Source organism: Ambystoma mexicanum, chromosome 8, assembly GCF_040938575.1.
Source record: "Ambystoma mexicanum isolate Mex_15411 chromosome 8, UKY_AmexF1_1, whole genome shotgun sequence".
NCBI lineage: Eukaryota > Metazoa > Chordata > Amphibia > Caudata > Ambystomatidae > Ambystoma > Ambystoma mexicanum.
The window spans coordinates 1,192,978,391-1,193,004,317 of NC_090929.1; the positions used below are offsets into that span (position 1 = coordinate 1,192,978,391).

A 25,927-nucleotide genomic window follows, 5' to 3' on the forward strand; every position below is an offset into this window, starting at 1 on the left:
CTCAAGGGAATTTCCTCCAAGAGGAGCCTTAGGAGAGGCGTTTGTGGTGGAGAGGTCATTCCCACTGTTGTACGCGTTTCCTCCAGTCCCTGTCATTCCTCAAGTGTTGCGGAGGTTTGGTTCCTACATGATCCTCATTGCTCCAGATTGGGCCAGAAGAGTGTGGTACCGGGACCTTCTAGAAATGTCCATCTTCCCTCCACGCCGTCTTCCCTACCGAGAGAATATGCTCTTGCACATGGAGGCGGGGGGGGGGGGGGCGTCAGGTTCTCCATCCAGGGGTCAAGACTCTCAACCTTCACGCTTGGTATCTGAAAGGTTGAGGTATAAGGAGTGGAACCTCTCGGATGACATGATGGAGGTGTAGCTTTCGGCCAGGCGGCCTGCAACAAAATCCCTGTACCGTTGCCGTAAGTTCTGCGACTGGTGCAGAGATCACAATGTTGATCCTTTTCAGTGCTCCATTCCTATAGTTTTGTCTTTCTTACTTTCTTTGTCCCACAGAGGCCTTCAAGTGGGTACCATTAAAGGTTACCTGGTGGCGCTGTCCATCTTTAAGCACTAGTCTGAAGAATGTTCTTACTTTAAGATTCCTTTGGTTTCTCAGTTTCTTAAAGGACTGACTAATGTATTCCCTCCGTCCCCTTTCCAGGTGCCAGTTTGGGATTTGAATTTGGTTTTGAAATTTCTCATGGGTGCTCCGTTTGAACCTTTGCACTCTTGTCCTTTGAGATTACTGTCCTTCAATACTGTGTTCTTGGTTGTGGTTACTTCCGCTCGCAGAGTGAGTGAATTGCAGGCACTTTCATCTAAGCCACCCTTTAATGTGTTTCAGAAGGACATGGTTGTACTGCGAATACGTCCCTCTTTTCTACCTAAGGTAGTATCTGAATATCATTTGAGTCAAAAGGTGGTTCTTCCATCTTTCTACCCTCCTCCTCATCCTGGTAAGGAAGAGGAGCGACTCCATCGGTTGGATCCTAGGAGAGCTCTGAGCTTTTACATTTCTAGGATGTCCAGTGTCAGAGTGGACGATCAACTCTTCGTAGGATATTCTGGACACCGATTGGGCCAGGTTGTTACCAAACAGACCTTGTCCAGGTGGATTATCCTCACCATTATGGAGTTTTTTTATTTTTTTAATTAAAACTATTTTATTGATTTTCTCACAAACAACTTATAACAAAACCTTGCAGTACATGTCGAAACATTTCGAAAATGGCATATGTTATTCAGTGTCTGCTGCTTGCCCTCCCCTCCATTCAAGCCTACTCCACTTCGCAGTCCGCCTCTTCTTCCAGAGGGCTTCCTTTTCCTATATCCACAACAGAGTCCTGGTCACTCGTCCAGTCTTGGGTGGGCCTGTGTAGTGTGGCCACTAAATGTTTCCAGGCTGTCAGGGTTTCTGCCTCTTCCTCCCCTCCCCTCCCCTATTTCCCGCTTCTTGCCACACTGCTGTTTCAGCTTCAGTCCATTTCTGAAGGTCTTTCCACCAGACTTCTATCCTAGGTCTGTTGCATGCCTTCCATCCCATGATGATTCTACGCTTGGCAAGTATGTATGCCAAGTCCTTCAGTTTACTTATATGCTTTGATTGGCGTGGCCTAGGGAATCCTCCTACCAAGCATGCCCATACTGATTCAACATCTATCTTAATCCCCTTTTCCTCTAGCCGGTGGGCTACTTCCTCCCAGAATTTCCCAATTTCAGGACATGCCCAAAACGTATGCGTCATGCCCGCATTTTCCTCCCGGCATTTGGGGCATGTCTGTCGTTCTGCATTCTTAAATTTGGCTATCCTCTGGGGTGTCCTATATGCCCTGTGGGTTATGTATAGCTGTATTTGCTGTAGCCATGCGTTCTTAGATACTTTCTTGTGGTATCCTTGGGCCCGCTCCCACATCCTGTCACTCATGGGTATCCCAGCCTCTTCTTCCCAGTCATTTCTCAATTGTGCTACTTCCTTCCCCACTTTGGACATCAATAGCTCATATATTCTGGATATCTCATGCCCTCCTTCTGCTATATCATATATCGTTTCTATGGCGGCATCAGGTTGCTCTTCTTGTGTCATTTCCGACCAGTTATTCTAATCCGCCATACCATTCTATTATATGTGATATATTTGCCTTCATGCAATCCTGCTTCCTCCACCAGCGTTACGAATACCTTTATCTTCCCTTCTTGCCATATGTCTCCCAATGTTACAATTCCCACTGTTTCCCAGTGCCTCCTAATCGACTTCATTAGTTGCTCATCCCCTCCCGTCAATGTGACCAACGGCTGTTGTGGAGAACTCTGGGCTGGGCTCTCCATGGCTTGACAAGCTCTGTGCCATATTTTCCATCCCAATACCAACATCCTTGAGCGCTGTTTCACATTTAATTCGGGCAGCCATATCATTTCCTTCAAGAAGTACAGGGCACACTCTAGTCTCAACAATCTCGATTCTGGGGTCAGATCGTCTGATAACCATTTGGCCACATATTGTAGTTGACTAGCTAGGTAATAGATCTCATAGTTTGGCTGTTTAATACCCCCTTTATCATGCGTATTCTGCAACTTCCAAAGGGCTATTCTATTCCTAGTCCCATGCCACAGGAATCCCCTGCATATGCTTTGTAGCTTGATAAAAATCTCCTCTGTACCAGGTATGGTATGTTCCCAAATTAATGTAATAGTCTCTGCAATACAACCATCTTCAGCAGCGCCCCTCTTCTCATCATTGCCAAGGGGAGCTTAGTCCAAAACTTCATATTACTTTCAATATTCTTTACCGCTCTCTGTATTATGCTGGTGTTCTGCCTCTACTGTATGATGAATGTCTATCCCCAGGTATCTGACCGTGGAGAACTGCCATGGTATTTGCAAGATTGGTAATTTATCTAGTGGGACTCCTACATATCTCCCCAGTGGGAATAAGCTTGATTTTCTTTGGTTCACCGCTATGCCAGATAGCGATGCAAATCGCTCCATCACTTCCAGGATATATTGGAGGTTTTATCCAGGATATCGTAGGAACAGCAGCATATCGTCTGCATACAGCGAGACCAAATGCGGCTCCCCTTTGATGCTAATCCCTATGACCTCGTACTGCTGCCTCAGGTATATTGCCAGGGGCTCCAGCGCTAAGATGTACAGCATCGGAGACTACGGGCATCCTTGCCTAGTACCCCTACTCAGTTGCCATCTTTACGAAATGATCGCCCCTGTTTGGACTCTGTCTAGCGGTGCTCTATATAGTAGTTTGACCCATTTGAGGTACCCCGGCCCTATCCCGTAGTTGGTCAGGGCAGCAGTCAGCCATGGCCATTTGACTGAATCAAAGGCTTTTATCGCATCCAGCGATACTATTGCCACCTCACCCGAATCCCCTTTTGCATGCTGTATAACCCAGTGAAGTCGTCTGTGGTTGTCGGATATGTTCCTGTGCGGAACATATCCGGTCTGATCAGGGTGTATTCATTTGTTAATGATCTCTTTCATTCTGTTTGCCAATACCGCCGTAAGCATTTTGCTGCCTTGATTCAGCATCGATAGCGGTCTGAATGATCCACAGTCCTTGCTTGGCTTATTGGGTTTGGGAAGTGGAATAATGATCGCCTCTCTCGGGGATTCTCGTAGCCATCCCGTTTCGAATGCTTCATTTAGCGTTGCTAGCAGCGGGGGAAGCACCTCTTTCTATACAGTTTATAAAACTCACTGGGAAGTCCATCCGCACCGGGGTTCTTACTAGTGGGTAGTTGTTCTACCACCTCTGCTAGTTCTTCTAGAGTAATTGGGGCATCTTGGTCCTCTCAATCCTCCGTGCTTATTTGTGGCATACCTATATCCTCCAGTGTGTCCATTATCTCCCTGTTGTCGCTCCCTCCTTCATCCCCATACAATCTTTGATAGTATTCCAGGAACTCTCGATATACACCCTCTTGGGTGTCCACCATTTGCCCATCCTCCCCCATTATTGCTCTAATCACAGGTCTGGGGGTCTCGCTTTTATACAACCATGCCAACATCCTTCCTGGCTTGTCTCCACCCGCATGTTGCCTCTCTACATACTTTTTATAGCTCAGATTACATAGTCTTTCCCAATGTCCTGCACACATTGGCTTACGGTATCAGCATCCTCCTTAATGTTACCCCCCTCCTTATGGCTGTTTCCAGCCTGGTTTCTGCCTTCTTCAGTTCCCCTAATATGCCTCCCTGCAGCCCTTTGGTCTTAGCTATAGCTATCCCTCTCACCACCACTTTAAAGGCTTCCAATAGCGTGCCAGCTGACTTAACACTTCCAGTATTGATCTCAAAGTAACTTATGATTTCTTCTCTGAGGCCCTCCCTGAACATTGTATCTTTCAGTGCTTCAGCTCTGAGCCGCCACGTTGGAATCCTTGCCCTTGAAGGTCCGTATTGCCATGTAAGGACGAAGGGCGAGTGGCCTGATAGGACCCTCGCCTTGTATTCTGTCGGTACAATCTCTGCCGTCACCTCCTGCGTGGCAAACATGTAGTCTAGCCTTGTGTACAGATTCTGTGGGGCGGAATAATGTGAATATTGTCTTTCTAGTGGGTGGTGCACCCTCCATATAGCCTCTAACCTGAAAATCTGTCAACCGTGTCTGCAAGGCCCCTCCCAGATGCAACCTCAATTTATTGTATATGGTTTTGAAGTATGCCACTATGACCTGATTCGGGGCATATGTATTGATAATGCTTATTTCCTTATTTTCCACCAGCCCCCCCGTATTACCACCATCCTCCCATCCTCTTTAACCATGGACTGTGTCAACTAAAATGGGACATGTGGCGCTACCCAAGTAATCACCCCTCTGGCATATGCCGAATATGTTGCAACGATGACCGCCCCCTTCCACTGCTTCTGGATCACCTCCAATTTTCTTTTTGTGAGGCGAGTCTCCTGTATTAGGGCTATATCTATTTTCTGCCTTCTTAGATACATCATGACCTTGTTCTTTTTTAGGTAACTATTGAGCCCCCTGACATGCCATGAAATGCACTTAAGGTCTGCCATTTTTTGGCAGTGTCCCCCCCCTGTATATCTTCAACCCCTCTCTGAAGCGCTGACGCTCGTGTCTGTAAGCTCATTCCCCAACTTAAACTACACCAACTCAATCTCCAACTCCTTACCTCCCCCATCCCAACTGATGCCCAGCTCCATCCCTGGATCTCAGTCACCTCCGCATCTAGCCCTTTTCTTGGCGTTGCCAGTACTCTGGGCACAGCAGGGAGATATCGCCCTACAGGCGCTCCTACTACTCTACCTATTGGGGATAGGTCGTCTACATCCAGCGTCTTATATTTGCAAATGATCACAGCGCACTTACTGCTCATATGCTTCTATATTCCAGTCCAACAAGCCCACCTCTCAAGAGTATCAGTGCCATTACCCGCCCCCAACAATTTCAAACATGGTGCTGTATCACTTATCCTGTCCATCTCGCTCCTGCCCGCCTCCAGACTCTGGACAGCCCTGAGTGACCATCCAGCATGACGCCTCCTCCAGGGTGTCGAAAAAGTGAGGACCTTTAGTCTTGCAGGGTACAAAAGCATATATTTGAGTCCGGATGTTCGCAGTCTTCTCTTCCCCGCCACATAACTGTAGCGCTGTCTCTGCACCAGCATAGTGTAATCCGGGTATGCGGTAACATTCGCCGACGCCGGTGTTATTGTTCCGCCTTTCCGAAAAAATTCCAGGATCTTTTCCCTGTCTTTGTAGTTTAATATCTTTGCTATGATTGCACGGGGAGGCGCCCCAGGTTGGGGCCTCCTTGTCTGGGCCCTGTGCGCCCGTTCCATCGCGAACCCCTGGGAGAGCTTGCTTGCCCCAGTCTCCTGGATTATCATGTTCTCCACATAGTCAGTAGGGTCCGGGCCTCCTCCTCCTTCCGGTAGGCCCACCACACGTATGTTGTTGCATCTCACACGCCCTTCCGCCTCCTCTGCTCGGCTTTCTAGGTTGCGCAGCTGTTTCTGTAGTTTGTGGACCTCTTTGGCGTTAGCCATGCTGACGTCAGTGTTGGTCTTCACTTTGCTCTCCAGGCCGCTTGTGCGCTCTGCCAATGTTCTCACATCCTGTCTTAGAAGGTTAACGTCGACACTGACCGCATCAATGTTGAATTCCAGAGCGGTTTTTAATTCCGCCATGGCCGCGTCGATCTTATTCCCCCATGAGGCTTTAAGCTCAGCTATGGCTTCTAGGATCTGGTGGTCGTCCCGCAGCGGGGTGGTTGTCCCTCGTGTGTCGCCTTTCGCATGTGCGGATGCATCCGGTGATTGCGACGGTTTAGTAAATATGTCCATCATAGGTTGCTTCCCTTTAACCTTATTGGTCTTGGATGTCATCTCTCTCGCTGGTTCACACAGCACTATATTATCCAGTACCTCCTTACCCCACGTCCCTGGTTGTCTGGGAGCTTCTCTTAAGCTGATGTGTGCCCTGCGTGGCCTGGCGGTTATTAGTGTGTTCTATCGCACTCCCTTGGTCACTTAGTCCGTGTTTCCCGCGACTGCTTCTTCTGTCGCCGTTTGGTTGCTATAGATAGCAGCTTCCCCAGTATGCGTTGTTCTCTAAGCAGTCCAGACCATGTTCATGGGCTGTGCCTGCTCAGGGCTAAAGCTGTACTTTGTGTCACACATAGCGCTACAGCATGTGCGCCAACATGCATGCCTTTCCCCGCTCTGTTGTGGAGTGCATTGCTTCTGCAATCCGCTCATATCCTTGTGGCTACCACCGCTGGCTTCTGCGATCTGCTGCTGATTTGTTTTGATTCTGGAGCTCATCTCAGGGGGGTATTGTCCCAAGCACCTCCGCACCCTCCAGTAAATTCCTGTTTCCTGCAATTTGTTGGGGCCATGTTCTTGGTTTCAAAATGACAGATGCAAATATAAGTTTGTTTGGTAACACACGGGCAAATATCGTTTTAGCTCATAAAGAATTTAATTCTTTGGGAATGCACTTCTGACTCGCAGGGCACTGGGAAGGGAGAGTTAGTTTCAAATTCCGACTGTCCCTATCCTGTGAAATAAATGTGGGAATGATTTGATTTAATGAGTAAGATATACTAGGATCTTCACAAGCAACAGAGGTTTTTTTCCTGGGAAAGTGACTGAAATGCAGAGACATCAACAGGAAAATGAATTCAATATACAGGCACACAAAGGAATTTCAAGTGGAAAAGGACTAAAATCAACAGGCAAATAAGAGATGATTTTTTTTTCCATGGAAAACTGACTTAAATGCACGGGCAAACACAGGATTGGTCAATGGGGAAAAATTACTACAGTGCATAGACAAATTAAATATTTTTCAATGGGAAAAATGACTAAATTACACAAAATAGTTTTTTTTTCCATGGGGAAATATTTATGGCAATGCTGATGAAGATTGGCTTATTTAATCTATTGCTGGGGATTTAAATACTTGCTTTATGGACTTCAAGGGGCACCAGGGCTTCACTGCAGGGACAATAAAGGGGTAAGTCGAGGCCTTTCTGACCTCCAAATGGTCCCACTCCAGCTCCTGGCTGCACTCAAAGATTGGGCCCAATTCTGCAAAGATGGTTCCAGTTTTCGGCAGCTGCACACCTAAAGATTTTGTAGGGAGAGCCCTCATTTGAGGCGGAGTAACCCATTTATAAGGCAAATGACATCACTGATGTGTCATCTTTCTCACACAACTCATAGGCCAGTGTACAAGGGTTCCCTCCCATCAGTGGGCCGATGGGTCCAAAGAAAGTGGGAGCATTCTGGAAAGCCAAGGGAGGATACCCCATGCATCATCTAACAGTGACCGGGGGTTGGATCTGTATTTGCACATTTAAATCTCACATTATTACAAATGCCCTTTCTCATCTTATGCCACATTTGCCAGCATTTTGTTATAATATATTTTTCAGAGAATCGCATAAGCCTTGTTTGATGACTGTGCGACCTATTGTTGCGAAGGTGCAGTATTTTCTCATTTACGCCAGAACTATATTACAGAAAAACCGTTTGTGGCCAGTATATTTATCACCTGTTACACATTTTCTCAAATTTTTATTGTTTTCACATTTATGCAGAGGTCCCAATCAATCAATTTTATTCTCATAACTTTTGGTATGTTGGTGTCACCAAAATTGTTTTTGGCTCACCAGATGCAGCTCTTGGGACAGCTTTTCAGAAATCGGACCATGAACAACTTTGTTCTCCTTTAGGGATGCAGATTTTATAGCCGACAGGTGAGAATTTATCTACAATTTCAAAGGGGCCGCGCCAGGAGGCAAGGAATTTCCGCTCCTTGGTCTGGTTCCTCTGAAAATTGTACAAGTAGACCCTGTCTCCTACTTGATATCCTTTTTTAGTGGTCTTTAAATCGTAGTGGGTTTTCATCCCCTCTGCCGATTTTTTCCAGATTCCATTGAGCATACGCAAAAGCATGTTGAAGGTATTTTCTCCGATTATCAATATATTCATGTGTCGTTAACGCGTTGATCAGGGTCTGCTCTTGCGTTTTGTAGAGCAGATGCTGAAGTAGCACCATTTTTCGTCCAGTCATTAGCTCGAATGGAGACATTTTTGTTGCAGAAGATGGTGTAGACCTGATGGCCATCAGGACAAGTGGTAGTCGGATATTCCAACTAGGCCCAGAGTCCGCCACAAACTTCTTTAAGATGCACAGTCATTTTATTGTACCTCTAAACTCCATTAGAGACTGGGCGGTAGGCAATATGGAGTTTTCTCTTTACACCATGGTATCTCCCACATCTTTGTCATCACCTTGCTGGTGAAGTGACTTCCTCGGTCCGACTCAATCCTTTGGGGAAGGCCGGAACGCGAGAAGGTGTGGCTGATCATCAGGGCAGCTGCTGTTTCTGCCTTGCAATTTGGAGCCGGGAGACATTCCACCCACTTAATAAACAAGCATGTTACTGTTAACATATACTTGTTTCCTCTAGAGGAGCGAATCACAGGCCCGATGAAATCTACTTGTAAATCTGGCCAAGGCAGTGTCATCCCCCTTTTCTGGAGGGGAGCTCGGTGTGTTAAGAGAACTTGGCTGACATTGCACACACATAACACACCCCTTCTGGTCGAGGTCCTGACCGATGTGCGGCCAGTATGCAACCTCTTGCAAGATTTCCAAAGTAGTATGAAACCCCCGATGACCGGCTGTGGCCGCGTCATGGGCGTGACTTAACATCAGACATCGGAATGAGGTAGGTACCACCCACTGGTCACATCCAGAGATGGATCTCTGTACCAACAAACCGTCTTGGATTCAGAACATTTTGGGAAACTTGACTTCACCAACACCCGGAGATCCTCTTTCCCGATGTAATCGGTTTCGGTCAGAGGAAAATTCATGGGGTCTTCAACGTGTTAATAACATTTCCCAATAATCGGATCCTCTTTTTGTGCCGTAATCAAATCGGCATCTAGGGTCTCCTTACTCCACTGGGCAGTTGAGAGTTCATTTTGGGCAAGTGTTTGGGAGCTGGTGACAGCAGCGACCTGGATTTCCTCCAACAGGGACTCGCTCTCAAGGAGATCCGCATGGATGGCTCTGGTTTTGGCCAACTGGTCAGCCCAGGTCATCTCCAGTTTTGTCTGGTCCCTCTGGAATGTCCCTTGATCCTCTTCCAGCAGATGGTCATCTGTTTAGAAGTGACCAGATCAATGGAGTGTATTAGTTTGCCATGCTTGAGTGGTTTGTTATTTGCACACTGCATGCCCCTGGTTTTCCAATTCATCAGGTGCTCCACGAACCCATTCCTGACATAATCCGAATCAGTGATTATGACGAGTTGGTGGAGTTGGTGTTGCACGGCAGTAAGGATAACCTGATGAACCGCCATCAACTCCGCCACCGGACTACTTAGGGAACCGATCTTGTACCCTGCAGAGGGCTCTGGGGCATCATTCACCTAGGCATTCCCAACGCCTGCTACCAGTTCCTTTTCCCTGTTGTTATCAACATGGTAGGAGCACCCCTTCACAAAAATTGTGGGCATCCCCTGGCACATGTCTTCCTCGTAGACTTTGTGCGGTGAAGTCAGGCATGCCTCCATGTTGTCTTGTGTTTTTAGACTTTCACCCTTGAAACAGTTTTCTCAAGCACATTCATGCAAGTCAGCCAAACCTTGCGCGAAGGGACTCTTCTTGTTTTCGCCATATTTGACCTCCACAGGAAAGCCTTGCATGTACAGACTACAATTCTGGAATTACTCACATTCTCCGTCCGGATTCGGTCGCTTTGAAGATATTCCAAAGGCTGGTGAGGAGTCTCGACAATGATGTGCTCCCCTGGATAAACGGGCGGTCATTTTTCAATGCCCACACTGTTGACAGGAGTGCCTTCTCACAATTGTTGAATTTTTCCTCCACAGAAGACAAAGTCTTGCTCGCATAGGAGATGACTTTGTTGACCTTGTCGTGCTTCTGGTATAATACTTCTGTTAAGCAAGTATTTGATAACCACGTCTCCAAGAAGAACTCCTTGTTTTTGACGGGGTAAGCTAAACAAGGTGCTTGAGAGGCTTCTCTTCAGTTGCTTCACTGCCTCGGCTTGCTCTGGATCCCACTCACCACGGCCTTGAGTAAGTGGACCTCGGGTCTCGTGACCTCTGCGTAGTCTTCTATGAACTTTCTACTGTAATTATTCATTCCAAGAAGGCTTCTTAGTTCACGCAGAGTCGCGGGGGTCTTTCAATTTTAGTAATGCTTCCCCCTTTTTCGCCTAGGGACAGAGACCCTCGGGTGATTTCATGCCCTAGGAAGTTCACGCGGGTCTTATACCACTGCACCTTCTGGAAGGACAGTGTCACTCCGGCTTCCTCCAACTGGGTCAGAACATGGTGGATTTGCGCTATATGTTCCTCCACGGTTGAGCTTTTAATTAGAACATAATGCACATAAGCCAGGTTTCCCCTTTCACCCAAGTTGGGCATGGCCTTGTGCAGAACATTTTTGAATTAATTGCCGGAGTTTATATATCCAAAGGGGGTTCGACGTATACTGCTGCCCTCTTTAAAGTAACGGCCAGCTTGTACTGGTCTTCCCTACTCACGGGTACTGTCCAGTATCCATTTGTCAGGTCAATGGCGGTAGACACCTTTCACCCTAGGATCTGTGCCAGTCCCTGATCAATAGGGACGAGGCCATCAGGACATGTGGACCCGTTTATTTAACTCCCTAAGGTTTTCTCATAGTCTGCATTGGCTGTTGGGTTTTAGTATCCCCAGTACCGGATTATTAAAGGTTCTGTGGACTGGACGAATTATCCCACAGGATTTTAAATACTTTATGATCTCCGTGAGTGACTCCATAGATGCGAGAAGCAACCGATATTGCTTCACGAATACGGGAGCCATCCCAGGGTCCATGGGGTATGGATGTAGAATGTATCTCGGTGTGACCACGGTCGTACAAGTCCATGGCAAAGATTTCTTGAAAATTCAGAAACTCCTGCTTTAGCTTCTGTTCCTCGCTCTCACAGACATCAGCGAAGTAATCCTTTCCTCAACCATTTGCCTGAAATTTGGAAAGACCTCGGTTTGGCGATTTCCGCTGTATCCTCCAGTTGCGTGGAGAGATCTCTGGTTATGGTGTTGGAGGTTTCAGGTAGGAGAGGTAGTCACTGTTGACCTGAAATACCACCTCATCCTTTCTGATGTTGCAGGTCACCACTCCCTCCCCTCCTCCCCCCACCCCCTGTAAGGGCCGCAAGAGTACACCAAGAAATTCCCCCCTTGCCGGGGGAAAATCTTTTCTGGAGGCAAGTCATCTTCACAGGCGTAGCAGTCATTGGGGATCTGTCCCATGATTTCATTCCCGAAGTCCATCGAGAAATGTTGGGCATCAACCGCCATTCCAATGAAGGTGTCTGCACCCAGAGTGATATTCCTAGGGTCGCTGTTATCCACAAATATTCGAATGGCGTCATGTTCTAGGTCAACTAGTGGTGTCGGGTTCAAATACACAACCCCTGCTGTTGGAGATGATGATTTAACTTTACATAAGCGTCATGGTTGTGGAGATTCTGTCCTCTCAATTTTTAAGGGGATGATGAATTGTCGGACCAGTCCTGGGATGGTTGACCTCTTCTTCAGTTTGAACTTCAACTGCATACGGCAGCAATTGAGCTGACCGAAATGCTTTTTCAGGATTGTCAAAGCCCATGGGGTTTACGCCCCAGTCGGGACCAGACTTTGTCATTAATTAGGTCCTAATTAATTGCGATCGATTGAGAATGTCACTGCCTAAATAGAAGGCATAGAGCAAATCTCGCACAACCCAACAGTTATGCTCTATGCTTTTATCACCAATGGACATTTTTAGCATGCTAGGCAGGAGATGTTTGGAATTGGGAGTTTCCAGGCCCATTACTGTTATGTCGGGGACTTGATTGTTCCTAAAGTGGAATTTAATTCACTGCTCAACCATATGGCAAGTTCCATTAAAACTTACATAGTTGGTGCTCTGTTTTAATTTTATTGGCGAGTTAGTCTGTGTCCAAAGGACATTGTTCACACAGTCTAGTAGGAGTGACAACCTCCAGAAGAGCTCATTCCCTAAGAGACCGGGATTGCCCTCTGGGGTGACAACAGTAACCGGGTGTTTCACCTTGTGTCGCCCAATTTTGATCTCTAGATCTGCAGTCCCCTTGACGGCAATGTAATTTCCGTCGAAGTTCTCGAGTTGCCCAGGAAGAGGTGTGAGGGGAATTGGGTGACTCGTCCCCCTTAGAGAATTGATTTGATCAAATGCCTTCATGGATAGAATGGTGGCTTGGGATCCTGTATCCACCAGCGCTGAAAATGCACACTGGCCTTACACCTTGACGGGGGCATGAAACCTGTGTTCTTTCTCCTCAAGCAGGCAAAGGAAATGGCATTTTGGGCCAGCTGGGCAGTTAATTTCTTTATTTTGAGTTCGGGAATCTGTGAAGAAAATGTATCATCCTTACATTTGGGGCATTTGGGAATCCCCTGTTTCCTCCCATATTCTGTGCTGACCCCCGTTCCTGGAGACAGTCACTGGAACCGGTTTAGGAGGAGGATCCCTCATTGATGCCTGAGTAGTTGGGGTGACATTTTTGGGGTCCAGGAATTTGTGATTCTGGGTCAGTCCCCATACTTACCCAGTCTAAGGGACTTTTGGGGCCCCTTTTTCTTTGGGAGGAATCCCCCATCCTTGAAAAAGACTTGCTACCCTGAATCCACTAGGGATTATTCCCCTCCAAACTGGAGGACGCGGACTAACGTCACAAAATGGGTATTCTTTGTCCCTTGGTTTCTCCTACTTGCCCTGTTCCCTAGGTTTCAGCTTTTTGGGAGTAGGAGATTTGAGTTCAGGTTCAGAGGTTTCTAGGGGCTTTTCACAAGTGAGAAAGGAAGTTTCGTCTAGGGCTTTGCATCCCCCTCCCTTCCTCTCGAGCCTCCTCCTCCGGAACCTGTTTGTTGTCAGGGTTTTCTCCCTGTCATTGCTCCGTGGTACCAGACTCTGGGTTTGAGCTGTTCTGGGCAGCCATGTTCATTTGAGGGCTCTACTGGGCCCTCAACATGTGACTCAAGTCTTAGGTTAAGCTTTTAACCTGGCGGTCCAGTTGTGACACCATCTCTGGTTGATATGGGGGTCTAGGATCAAACATTTGCTGCTCTCTGGAAGGGTTACTGTCTCTTCTCCCAGAGTAGGTTGGGTATTGCGGGTTTCCCGGGTAGCCCTCCTTCCTTGGTCTCCCTTCTGCCGGATTTGGGGGTCTAGACTCCTGAAAGCAGGAGAGAGAAGAGGATTGTTCTGAATGTTGGGGTTTGCAGGGTACCTGGGGAAGAAACTTAAACTGCAGGGTGGAATATTACTGCCCTTCTAAGGGAAGTTTGGAGGAAAGTTTCCTGGGGCCTTACTTACCTGAATGGATCCCCCCCTTTGAGAGGGGGGAGTCCATACGTACCCCCAGATGGGTCTGTTCCCCTTGTACCTCGGGTGACACATTTGTGGGGTACCCTGCCTGGCTACCACCCACTTGGGACTGGTCAGAGGGTCTTCTCTGCCTCTCATTTGGTTTGTTAGCAGGAGGTTTATTTTTAGGCCTCCCCATTTCTGGGTCCAAAATGGGGGTATTATTCACATCCACCACCTTGGCAGCAGTGGGGGCGTTGGACGGTTTGGGATTTTCGGGGGAATTTTTATTTTCCGCAGGCTTTTGGACCTCATAGATCCGGGTAGCTTGTTCTATTACCCAGTCCAGGGTCCTTTCATCGTGGAAGTCCCTAAACAGTTGTCATTATATACTTGGGGAGGGCATGAAAATAGGTATTAATGAATGTCCTACTGTTTGTGCGCACCCGTCTAGTGGTTTGGGCAAATGCCTGCTTTAATTCTTGTACAAACTCCCTCAGTGCCTGATCCTCTCAAACGCTGCAGGTTATAGGCCGCCCTGCGAACCTCCTGTGGGTTCCGGTGCACGGAGAAGTTTTTCAAGATGGCTGCCTTGTAGGTAGACCATCTTGAATGATTTTGATCCTCCAGCCCAGCAAAGAAGCTGGAGTATTCTGGGGAGAATGTTCTCTTGGCAAACTCCATGGAATTATGGGAATTGTTTATGCCAAATGACATCATCATCTGGTCATACAGCTCCTGATGCTCCCAAACTGAGTAGTAGGCATTTTTGTGGTGAAGGGTTATGATATGAAGTTTCTAATGGCTTCTATTTGTCGAATGGGGTCTTTTACCAGAGTCTCTCTTGTTTGGCAGCCTTCTTTTTCCGCTGCACCGGAGTCCATTCGCCCTCAGACTCGGAGCTGCTACCATCTGTAGTCCAGTCCCTATTGTCAAGGCGCTCCCTGATTCTTTGATACTCTGAGTCTCTCCCAGAATGTCGGGGCCTAGTCTCTTCTCCCCTGTTGTATTGTGGGCTCTCGGGGTCACTTCCCTTGGACTCCCTTTTTTGCACAGGGGAGTACTTATCTGACTCGTCCCTTCTTCTGGGGTTTGTGGAGAACTCCCTCCCTGAATGGGTGGAGGTTTTCAGGATGCTCGTTTGGAGCCTAAACTCTGACACTTTTTTATCTGCAAAGTGGACCCCATGGTCCCTTTGTAACTTATGTCTGTCAGTCTAACTCCCTGATGTTCTCTTCATAGGAGTCCTGCTGCAACAATATATTAGCCAAAATATTTTTGAACCTAAGCAATGATGCACGTCCATCAATCTCTGATGGGGGCTGGCCTTCCGGCTCAGTCATGCTAGGCCTACTTGAGTCCAGTTGCCTCATATTCCCTGGTTTTTGTGAACTCATAGGTAAGCAGTAGCAGCGCATTGCACATGCAAGGTGGTGAGCTGGCGAGCTGGCTTGAGGCCCCTGGTATAGGGGGCATTGCACCATAATCAGGCGTTGCTCTTCCATTCCCTAACTGTTCGGGTTTCCTCAAGGCCTGATTAAATCTAGCCCGTTCTTTTTCTAATCTCTAATTTATCTTTCTCAGCCCCTATTTCTTGGTAGTATGCAGAGGCCTGCACTTGGTACTCTGCTACCAGGGCCTGACTGGCTTCTATGACCTTACCTTGTGCCACTATGTGGCCATGGAGTCCCTTGTTCTCCTCACAAAGGGCCACATTTTCTTTCTGAGAGTCTTCCATTGTCTGGGAATACTCAGACCATTTCCTTTTCAGGAGACTAATATCATTCTGTGCATTTTTTAGTCTGTATTGTATATGTCCCATTAACTTTTCATTCTCTACTTTTAGGACAGTCAGTTCCTGAAAGCATGACTCGCCTTTCTCCAGGTCTGCCTTCAGCTGGGACACTTCCCGGCATAGGGCATCTTTTTCCTGATGCAGTGTGCCATTCTGTTCACTAAGGTTATCTCTCTTCTGTTTCATAGCTCTTAACCACCGGTGCTCCTGGTCAAATTCCTCTTGGGAATGGACCTCTTTAATAATCAACTGGTTATTCTTCTCTTTTAATTACTTAATCTGATTTTGCAAAGCACATACATCCTCTAAGCAAATTCTATTGTTCGTCACTTGTTGACTCAATTTTAGCTGACTTTTAGTTTCTCAACCCCTTCTTGGCACTCCTCTTTCAGTGCAGAGAATTGGTGCTCTCTCTCTGAATTAATTTGTTGCTGTGCTGCTCCTCCTTTAGCTGCTGAATGATGTTTCTTAATTTGGCTCTGCAGCACTTTCTCCTCTACCTGCCTTAACACACTCTGTGTTTGAGCTAAAAGCTCAAATTGATTTTGCACAGAGGTTACACTCTCCAGGTACCTTTCTTCCATGATCATCATGTGGAAGTACCTATATGCAGTGAGTTAGACCATTTTAATTTGGTCATTTTTGGTGGTCTGCGTCATGTAAAAATCTGTCGGGGCTTGATGTAACAGGCCACTATCCTGCCACACATCCATATTTATAGGGGTCACTTCTTGCATCATTCTGGATTGCCAGGCTTCATGTTTTTGTTCTGCCCTTTTGCCTTTAATGAACAATTTGGATAGGAGGTGCTGCCTAGCCATGTTCATTTCCACGGTGCTCATTGTGAAAAGTGTTCTTCTGCACCTGATGGGTTTTCTATGCAAGGGCAAAATCTCCACCCTGCGTCTGCCTAGTTTATACTTATAATATTTTGTATTTTATTTAGACACACCGCCCTGACCTCCAGGGTACAAGTTTGGCTGGCACCTTCAGTGTAACACAGCTTACCATCCACTATGCCTTCAATGGGCTAGTCTGCTGTGCTACCTTGTTACAGGGGAAAACTATTCTTGATCCCGGACTACGAGCCCACAAGTTTGTCACGATCAATTATGCAGCACAAGCCAGTCAGGGATCTCTTTCCCCTGCAATGAGTGTGGCGCACAATAAAACTGCTTTTTATTTTTACAATCAGATTCTTTGTTTGAGGCATCCAACCCGTCTTGCACCCAACCTTCACACGCACCCGAGTCACAGTAGACCAGGAACTAGGCTGGTGTGTTATCAATGAATATTTATTAATTTGTGATTTAATGGAAACATTGCATGAACAATTAAAATAACCACAAAGGTGTGGTAACACAGACTTCAGAATATTCTTGGTCAATTAGCTCATCAAGGCAGCTCAAACATGTAACACCGGGTTAAAATTGGATTTTGAATGGGGTTTTCAGAAACACTGAGGCCAGCAATGAATGGGACAATTTGTTTTCTGCACCAGGTAAAATGGGTTTCCACTTTATTGGGACAACTGTTGGGGGATAGCACACAAAGGTTCTTTGTGCAGTTTAGACTAGAAACAAATAGGCCTTCAGAACAGACTAGCTAGCACACAATAGGAGACTCGATTTTCATACATGCAACACATGAAAAAAATAAAAGGGAATGCAATTGTAAATCCGTTACAGAAGACAGTAGGGGAAGAGGGATTAATTAGGAAAAATGATTTTTAAAAGATGAAGCGACATTTTTAGAGCAAGGAAAATGTAAATCGCACTCTTTTTGCTGAGGCTGCAAAGGACAGGCACGCTTTAAGCAACGGGGAACTCGCATAGGAAAAACAGTTCATTTACAATGACAGGGGCACATAACAGGTAGACTTGGAGCAAAGGGATTACTCACAATAATAAAATCACTTTGGGTTGAAAATGACAGATGCAAATAGAAGTTTGTTTGGTAACACAATTTAAACACGCGGCCAAATTCGTTTTTAGCTCATAATGAATTTAATTCTTTGGGAAAGCACTGTATGACTATATAATGACTTGCAGGGCACTGGGAAGGTAGAGTTAGTTTCAAATTCTAACTGTCCCTTTCCTGTTAAATAAATGTGGCAATTAATTTATTTAATGAGCAAAATATACTAGGGTTCTATCAACAATCAACAGAAGTTTTATTTCCTGGGAAAGTGACTGAAATGCACAGACCAGCAAAGGATTCTTCAACAGGAAAATGAATTAAATATACAGGCACACAAAGGACTTGGCATCAGTGGGTCGATGGGTCCAAAGAAAGTGGGAGTTTTCCGGGAAGCCAAGGGAGGATACCCGATCCATCATCGAACATTGACAGGGGGTTGGATCTCGATATTGCACATGGAAATCTCACATTATTACAAATGCCCTTTCTCATGTTATGCCATATGTGCCAGCAATTTTTTATACTATATTTTTCAGAGAATCGCATAAGCCTTGTTTGATGACTGTGCGACCTATTGTTGCGAAGCTACAGTATTTTCCCGTTTAAGCCAGAGCTATATCACAGAAAAATCTGGCAATCCGTGGGTGGAATATTTATCACCTGTTATACATTTTGTCACATTTTTATGGTTGTCATATTTATGCAGAGGTCACAATCAACTTATTCCCCATAACTTTAGGTATGTTTGCATCACCAAAATCGTTTTTGGCTCACCAGATGCAGCTCTCCGACAGCTTTTCAGAAATCAGACCATGAACAGCTTACGATTAATATTTGCCAAGTTATCCCCTAAACAACATATCTCATATTCTGTGCAATGGGTGTTAAGCTCTGTCTTCATTCTGCCCCCTCTCATAGAAGAGATCTGGTTTTTAGCTCTGACGTCAGGAGGGAGGCTTTTGTTTAGGTTAGCCCGATGCTTCAAAGGCTGATGGCCAGTTTTATGACAGCCTAAGGGGTTTTGGTCATAAAACCTGGAGAGCAGGAGCATTCCTCATCTCATCTCAGTGACAACAGAGCTTGGAAAAGCTAGTTTCACACTTGGGGGAATTGAAACTAAGACTTGATCGTCCCCCCCCGCACCCCCCACTGCTGAACAGCTTTTTCCATTTAATCCAACCTTTTGTTTGTTCATGCACACAATCTGAACATGTAAATCCTTGCACAGTGGTTACCTGCAAACAGTGATTACAGAAGGGCTACATAATGCATCTTTAAAGACTTTAGCTGTACATGCAAATACTTAGTGTTGATTTAGAAGGCCCAATTTGAAATGTCCTTTGTCAATTCCAGCTGTGAAACTTTTCATTCTATTGCACTTTCACATTTCCTTGTAGATTCTTGTTACTTAATGATGGGCTCCTTATGGACAGAACTCCAATTCATTTGTTGCACCTTTTTCACACATTCTTAAGGAGCATATCTTTAAACGAAAGGGAAAGACAGATTTTTACATGCAATTATTACTGTCACAGTGAAGCTCCTTTCTGTTGCGCAGGGTTGCTCACAATCTTGGCACTTTTATTTACATGCTGGACACTGGCGTTTCTGCCAATATGGTCTCAGATCTTCCAGACCTTTTACAAATGTTTTCTTATAGCTTTCCCTCATGTGAGTCCCAGAACATTTTCAGGTATCTCCAAGCTTTGACGCCTAAACCCATTCCTTTTCGTTTTGATATCGCATGGCCTGATTTCCAAGATAACTCAAAGTCGGCCTTTTACTGCCGGGCATGTCCCCCCACTGACTCCGGCCTTTAGTTATGGCGTTCAGATCCTGTAACTCAAGAAACCCCATCGACTATCGCCACTTCCTGTGAATGCCTTTGGTATTGCTGGAAGGGAAAGAAGTAGTGGTCTGAATTTTTAGCGCCTCATTGTGCCAGCGAATGTTGTACTTTGGCACTAGCATAGAGGAAAGCTGTAATACTAGGAGTGCACGTTTTGCTGTGGCGTTTAACTTCTACTATTCTGTTACAGAAACATTATTCTATTGTCCTTTTCGTTTGTCATATGACTCTGCACAGTTATTTGGATTTCTTTATTACATTTTTAATCTAAGTATGTGGTTGGTATTTTATAATAAGTCCAGAGAGACTACACTCCGCATTCTAAGTTTTAATTGTTGTGCATTTTTACCTTACTTTCGTAGGAGTACTTTTGTATGGCCCTCCAGGCTGTGGAAAAACGCTGATTGCCAAAGCTACAGCCAAGGAAGCAGGTTGCCGATTTATTAACCTCCAGCCATCTACCCTGACTGATAAATGGTATGGGGAGTCTCAGAAACTCGCAGCTGCAGTCTTCTCACTTGCTGTAAAGTTGCAGCCATCTATCATCTTTATTGATGAAATAGGTAAAAATCATTAAGACTTTTTACTAGAATGTATAAAGCAAAGCAGCACATAATCCGGGCACAACATTTACACTTGCCACTAACTAGGTATAATTCACTCTTAGTGAGTAGGGGATGGTGTGCTATGTCTTTGTGTACAATTGAGAAGGCGAGTGACTTTTTATGGCTGGCTAGTAGCTTGAAATTTGAAATGTATATCACTGACTTATGTTAACTCTGCTTTTCTGTAGGTTGACCTTTAAATGGAAATGTAGCAAAGCATGCTTTATAGGCTAGGGCCTCTTTAATCATGCCGCTTCTCAAGCCCAACTTGTTCAACTCATAGACCGCTTCTCCATGATGTGCGAGAGAATGTAAGTGTAATAATTCGTCCTTCAAGGTAACTGTTGGTTAAAATCTACAGAGCATTCTTACCAGGATGATGTACGGAGGATAAAAATCTGATACACGGCATCTGTGATGTAGGATCAACAGAATGAGAACACACACACTCATCCCACCCCCCTAAATGCTTTATTGATTCAGTCAGATTGAGAATGAATAATACTGGTTGATTCTAGCGCAGTCTATCTAGGAGTAATTGATACTAGGATAAAGGTGTATAGATGGGCAACCTCCAGTAGCTCCATGTACTAAATATGAGAATACTAATTTCCCCCAGGATCCTCCTACTAAAGTTCCTTTAGAGTATATGTTCAAGTTATAGTGCCCTGCTCATTTTTCACTTTAGTCCACAAAATAGGACAGTTTGTGATAAAAGCATATGGTGACAAAGGTACTCTCCAAAACGGAATTGGAATTCCCTCCTCGGAATAGGCTTGAACTGAGTGTGTTGGGCTGTGGCAAATAATAGTGTTCTGATTATTCCTAAATGCCATGCAGTCTCTGTGGCATATCGGCCAGCTTTCTTCCTGTTGGGGAGAATTCTCGTGTCTGTGCCAATTCCCTTCAACCTTCGAGACCCCCAGCTCTTTTGCTGGACTTTAGGACTTTTTACATTTTTAACCTGGAGTGAGTGAGACCCTTTTCTCACTCCCTCATGTGTTTTGACCTGATTTGGATTGTTTCCTCTGTTTAAGGAGTCTGACAAATTCCATAGTCATCTACTTTTTGTATGGTGGCACACAGCACTTTCAGTGCAGTGTCACAGAGAAATCCTTTTAGATTTCTCATAAGGTTCAGATATCGTTTCTTGTGTGAACTACTGTTCCCAAGAATAGTAAAGTGAAATTGACTTCTTACCTTTTTCTCTTCGTAGGTCCAGCACACACCATCTTATGTGGAGTTCTGGGGGGTTACTTAGTAGCCCCTTATCCTACTCTCTCATGTAAACAAATGTATATTACCCTCACTACTTTAAATGGCTGCTGCCATTGGTTTAATTTTCCTACCATTGTGCTTTTCTACCGCAGGTTGAATCCTCAGCTGCAGTATAGCACCCATGGGGGACCATTTTGTCAAAATGGCCCTGGTCTTCTTTTTTTGCCATTTTCTGTTTGTGGGGTCTTTCGTGGGTTTTACTCTGTGCGTTGAGCCGGGTTTGAGCCCTTTGTTTGTTTTGCCTTTGGCAGGCTTCAGACCTGAAGCCCGCCTCTGGCTCCAGTGTCTGGAAAGGCAGGATGTGAGGGAGGTTCCCGAAACTCCCCTGCTCTTAGTCTCTAGGAATGCCTAAATGCAACCAGTCCTGATTGGCTGGCTGGCTGTCTGTCCTTTCACGACAGCCGCCCTGCTGTGTGATTGATGGCCTAGGCTGTACATAAATGGGAGAAACCTGCTTAAAAGGCGAGGGTTTTGGGACTAGAGGCAGAGTCGACCACTGGGAGAAACACCCGACGAAGAAACCGTGAATGAAGCTTGCTGCATCCTACTGGACCTTTGAATTGCCCGGTGAATCCCAGCTGCTGTGCTGAAACTCCTTTTTCTAATCGACAAGAGAAGCTCCAGAAGGGATGACTTCTTCCCTTGGGTTCGTGGGACCAACTAACCCTGAGGCGAACTTCACTGGACTATCTTCCCTGACTGGCTTTACTACTTTGCTGCTGCAGGAACCAACTGCTAGTGGTCGAGAAATCCGTAGTCTACCGCAACGTCTGAAATCCGGCCTTAAACTCAGTCTCCTAAGGACCCTCCAGAAGCAGGACGACCCGAGCTCAAGTCCCGTCACCAGAGTGCAGGAAGCCCAACCGGTATCCGAGATCCGTGGTGGTGCTGTTTACCGAGCGCTGAAACCGCAAAGTGCTGCTGAACCAAAAAGAGCCCGTAGCTGCTGACCTTGAAATTGCTGCGGCAGGAGCCCTCCAGTCCTCCTCCTCTTGTCCCCACACCTGAGGCTCAGGAACCCAGGGTCTGCACCGCTGCAACATGACAGAATCCAGCCAGACCACACTTCCGAACAAAGATTCTGTTGATACTTGGGGTACTTACCTCATTGCCTCGTTAGCTGTGCTCTTCCCAGTTGAGACTTGCATTAGCTTTCTTTTCAGAGTTGGTTCTAACTCTGCTTTTCACAGGCCCAACAGCTTGTAACCCTACAAGTGATTTCTGCAAACTCTTTTAGGGAGAATTCTCCTAAAAGTGCGAATTCCCTTCACCTTAGAGACCCCCAGCAACTTTTCTGGATTTTGAGGACTTGATTTTTTTTACCTGGAAAGAGTGTGAGCCTTTTTTCCCACTCTCATGTATTTTGATGTGTTTTACATTTGTGTTCTTTGACTTTGGAGTTTTAAAATAACTCCAGAGGTGTCTTTTCATGTGTGTTACACAGCACCCTCATGCAGTGACACAGGGATGTCTTTTTACACTTCCCAAAGGTTTAAATACCTTCTCCGGGATAAACTACTGTTTTCCAAAGGAATGTAAAGTGAAATTGACTTTACTAGTTTTTCCAAATTCTTAGACCCAGCACACACCATCTTACAATGGAGTGCTGGAGGGGTTACATAGTATCCCCTGTGTCTAAAATACTCATGTACCGAAACTGCACTATTCTATTTAAAAACCAAATTACCCAAATTCTAGACAAAGGTAAGCCTGCCCACTTGGTTGACCACAAAACTCTCACCACTCGCCTCACTCAAGCAGCACAATTCTCCAAACAAGCAACTTCGTGGATTACCTCAAGAGAAATTAAAGTTTTTTCAAATACAGCAAATGCAGCACCCACCACAATTCACTTTGCATTCCCACGGGGATTGTGTACCGCGCCAACGCTATATGATCTTACTCCTATGTCCCGTCCCCTTTCCTCCATACTTATGGGACATCTCTCCGTCCTGCGCGACGGGACCGGAGCACTTTGTAAAAAGCATCCACATTTTTTTCAAAAATGTGTCCCTCCTCTCTTTCCTGCGTGGGGCCCGGCACGCGGCTGTAACCCCGCCCACCTTGGCTCCGCCCCGTGCATCGCCCATCAGTCCTTTTCTCCGCACGATCGGGCCGGACGCACTTGCATCCTCGGAAGACTTTCTTCCCTTTTTCCCTCTCTGGCTCTCGCTAGCGTTCGTTTACTAGTCTGTCTGTGTCTTTTAAACTAGATTTTCCAGACTGTTCATCGTGTCACCGTCACTTCGCGAGGGCGGATCCCCATCCTCTTTGTTTAGAATGTTTGGGTCCAGAAGACCGTTGGGACTCCTGTTTTTACTGTGACTCCCTTTCGGTCCGGGCACTTCAACGTCGGTTGGAGCGGTGGGAGGAGGTGTTCGGACGGATTCCTCCTTCGCATTTTCAGGCGTTCATCGATGAGAAGAAAAAATGCCCGGTAAATTCTTTACTTTTCAGAGCACCCCGGCCGGGGATACCTTTCCGGGTTCCTCTCGAGCCGGGAGGGGCGTTGATCGCTCTGTTACCCCTGAAGCCCTGTTCGCCCTGAGGTGCCTGTCGGGCCTAATAATTGTACCTGAGTTTTCTCTGAGGGTCTCTGTAAGGGGCCTGTGTCCACCGGAGTACGCTCCGAGGCCCCTCCTGTGGGGGCTGTTTGTAGACCCAGTTCTACTGAGTCGTGGGGTACTGAAGCTTGCTCTGAGGCCGCTCTTTCGGTTTCCTTCAAAAACAAAACCGGGGTGCGCCCCAAGGTCTTGGCTGGGCTTGAGGTTACCGAACGGATGTTCGAGGCCCGATCCGATAAGGCTTCTACCGGGCCTAGGTCCGAGGTCCCTCGTACAGAGGCTAAGGATACCAACAGTTCTGAGGGGCTGGGCAAGGCCCTGTCGGTGAAAGCGCACCGTTCCCGCTCTTGTGGTGACACCAGATCTGTTGAGAGGGTAAAGAAGAAAGTTTCTTCTTTTACCGGCAGTGCCGAGGCCCTTCCTTCGAAGGCTCAGTTGGCGGTTGGTATGTCGCAGAAACATTCCAGGCCTCATAGTACCGGCTCTGCCGAGTTCCTTACGTTAAGGCTAAAATTAAGACTCCTGACCCATCGACGGGGATCCCTGCCTCAATGCCTCACGTGCCGCTGTTCCCCCTCAGATAAGGACAAAATGGCGGCCGTTCCCGCCACAACCACGGCGGCCATTTTAGATACTACCCCTACAACTACGCCATCGGACCCTGGTGTAGGGTTAGGTCCTTCGGGTGAACCTAAGGTCCCTTGTGCGTATCCTTACCGGCCGATTTATGATTGGAACGCCCGGATGCCTCATCTGCACAATGTTGCGTTGCCCGCGGGGGCGGCTCCCTTGATTTATGTGGATTCGTCGGTGGAGCGGGCGGTGTGGCACCCTTCTCCGTTACGTCCCTGGATTTGTCTACCTCATGAGAGGCCTCCTCAGGTTCCGAAACAATCTCCTGAGAACGCTTTTTTCGGTAAATTTCAAGCGCTTATGCGCACCGACCCCATCAGGGAATTTTTCAAAGGGCTTTTCAAGGAGATATGTCCACCCGCGCCTCCGGCTCCACCCGTTCCGACGGTGGTCCCGCTGGCGCCTCCTTTGCCCGTGGTGCTTCCACCTGTGCCACCATTGTCCCCAGTGGACAAGGCAGTGCCTGACACGGCTCAGCAGGATCCTGACGTGTCAGATGATCAGGACAACGAGGACCTTCCCCGCTCTATCAGAGCTTTCCATGACCGGATGCTGGACACGATGACTTTCTTAGATGTTCCGGTGCCCGAGGGCGTGCTTTCTGGGGCGTTCACCTTGTCTCCCATGGAGCGTACCGGCCTGTTCTTGCAGAAGGACGTTCTGGCCGAGGTCCGAATAGTTTGGGAAAAGCCACACTCGGGACTTTTTGTCAATAAAAAGATTGACGCAAGGTACAGGCTGCATTCTTCGGAAGAAGTGGCCTTGTCTTGTCCGCCTCCCTCCTCCACAGTGGTGGCTGCGGCTACGTTGTAATCCAGGCCTGCAGCATCCTCCTCCACGACGGCTAGTCAGGTCTTGGGAAAGGAGGACAAGCTCCTGGACTCCCTAGGGAGGAAAATCTTTGCCAATTCGGCCTTACAGCTCAGACAGGCCAATGCAGAATTGATTTTGGCGGGAGCTAACATGCGGATGTGGAGAGGTCTGTAGGAGTTTGAGGAGCACATTCCGGTCGAGAAGTTGGAGGATTTCAGAGGAGGCCTTTCTGATGCCAGGGTCTTGGCCCAGGATCTCCTGGAGGCTGCGGCTCCTCACATAGACACCTTGGCTCGGGGTCTGATGCTTGGGGTTGATACCTCGCGGCAAGCGTGGCTGCATGCCACTAAGTTCTCGAAGGAGGTGCAAGACAAGGTTCTGGACCTTCCATTTGATGGTAAGGAGCTTTTTCACTCTTCTACTCACCAAAACCAAAGATGGCACTCAGACGGCTAAATCATTGTCTGTTCTGGTTAAAGCTCCCTTCAAGTCTCAAAGGCCGTTGTCGCAAGGTCGACCTTCCTCTGGTTTTAGGGGCTTCCTCGACCGCAAATCTCAGAGTGGATACTCCTGCGGGG

General features: G+C 46.8%; 1 protein-coding gene across 6 annotated transcripts in view; it reads left to right on the top strand.

Annotated features, from left to right (window-relative positions):
- ATAD1 (ATPase family AAA domain containing 1) overlaps positions 1-25,927 on the top strand; it is a 791,357-nt gene that overhangs the window by 371,331 nt on the left and 394,099 nt on the right. For all 6 annotated transcript variants that reach the window (XM_069611287.1, XM_069611289.1, XM_069611286.1 and 3 more), the window contains one exon: positions 19,819-20,019. In XM_069611287.1, coding sequence (XP_069467388.1) covers positions 19,819-20,019 — 201 coding nt within the window. The remainder of the gene's footprint in view (positions 1-19,818; positions 20,020-25,927) is intronic.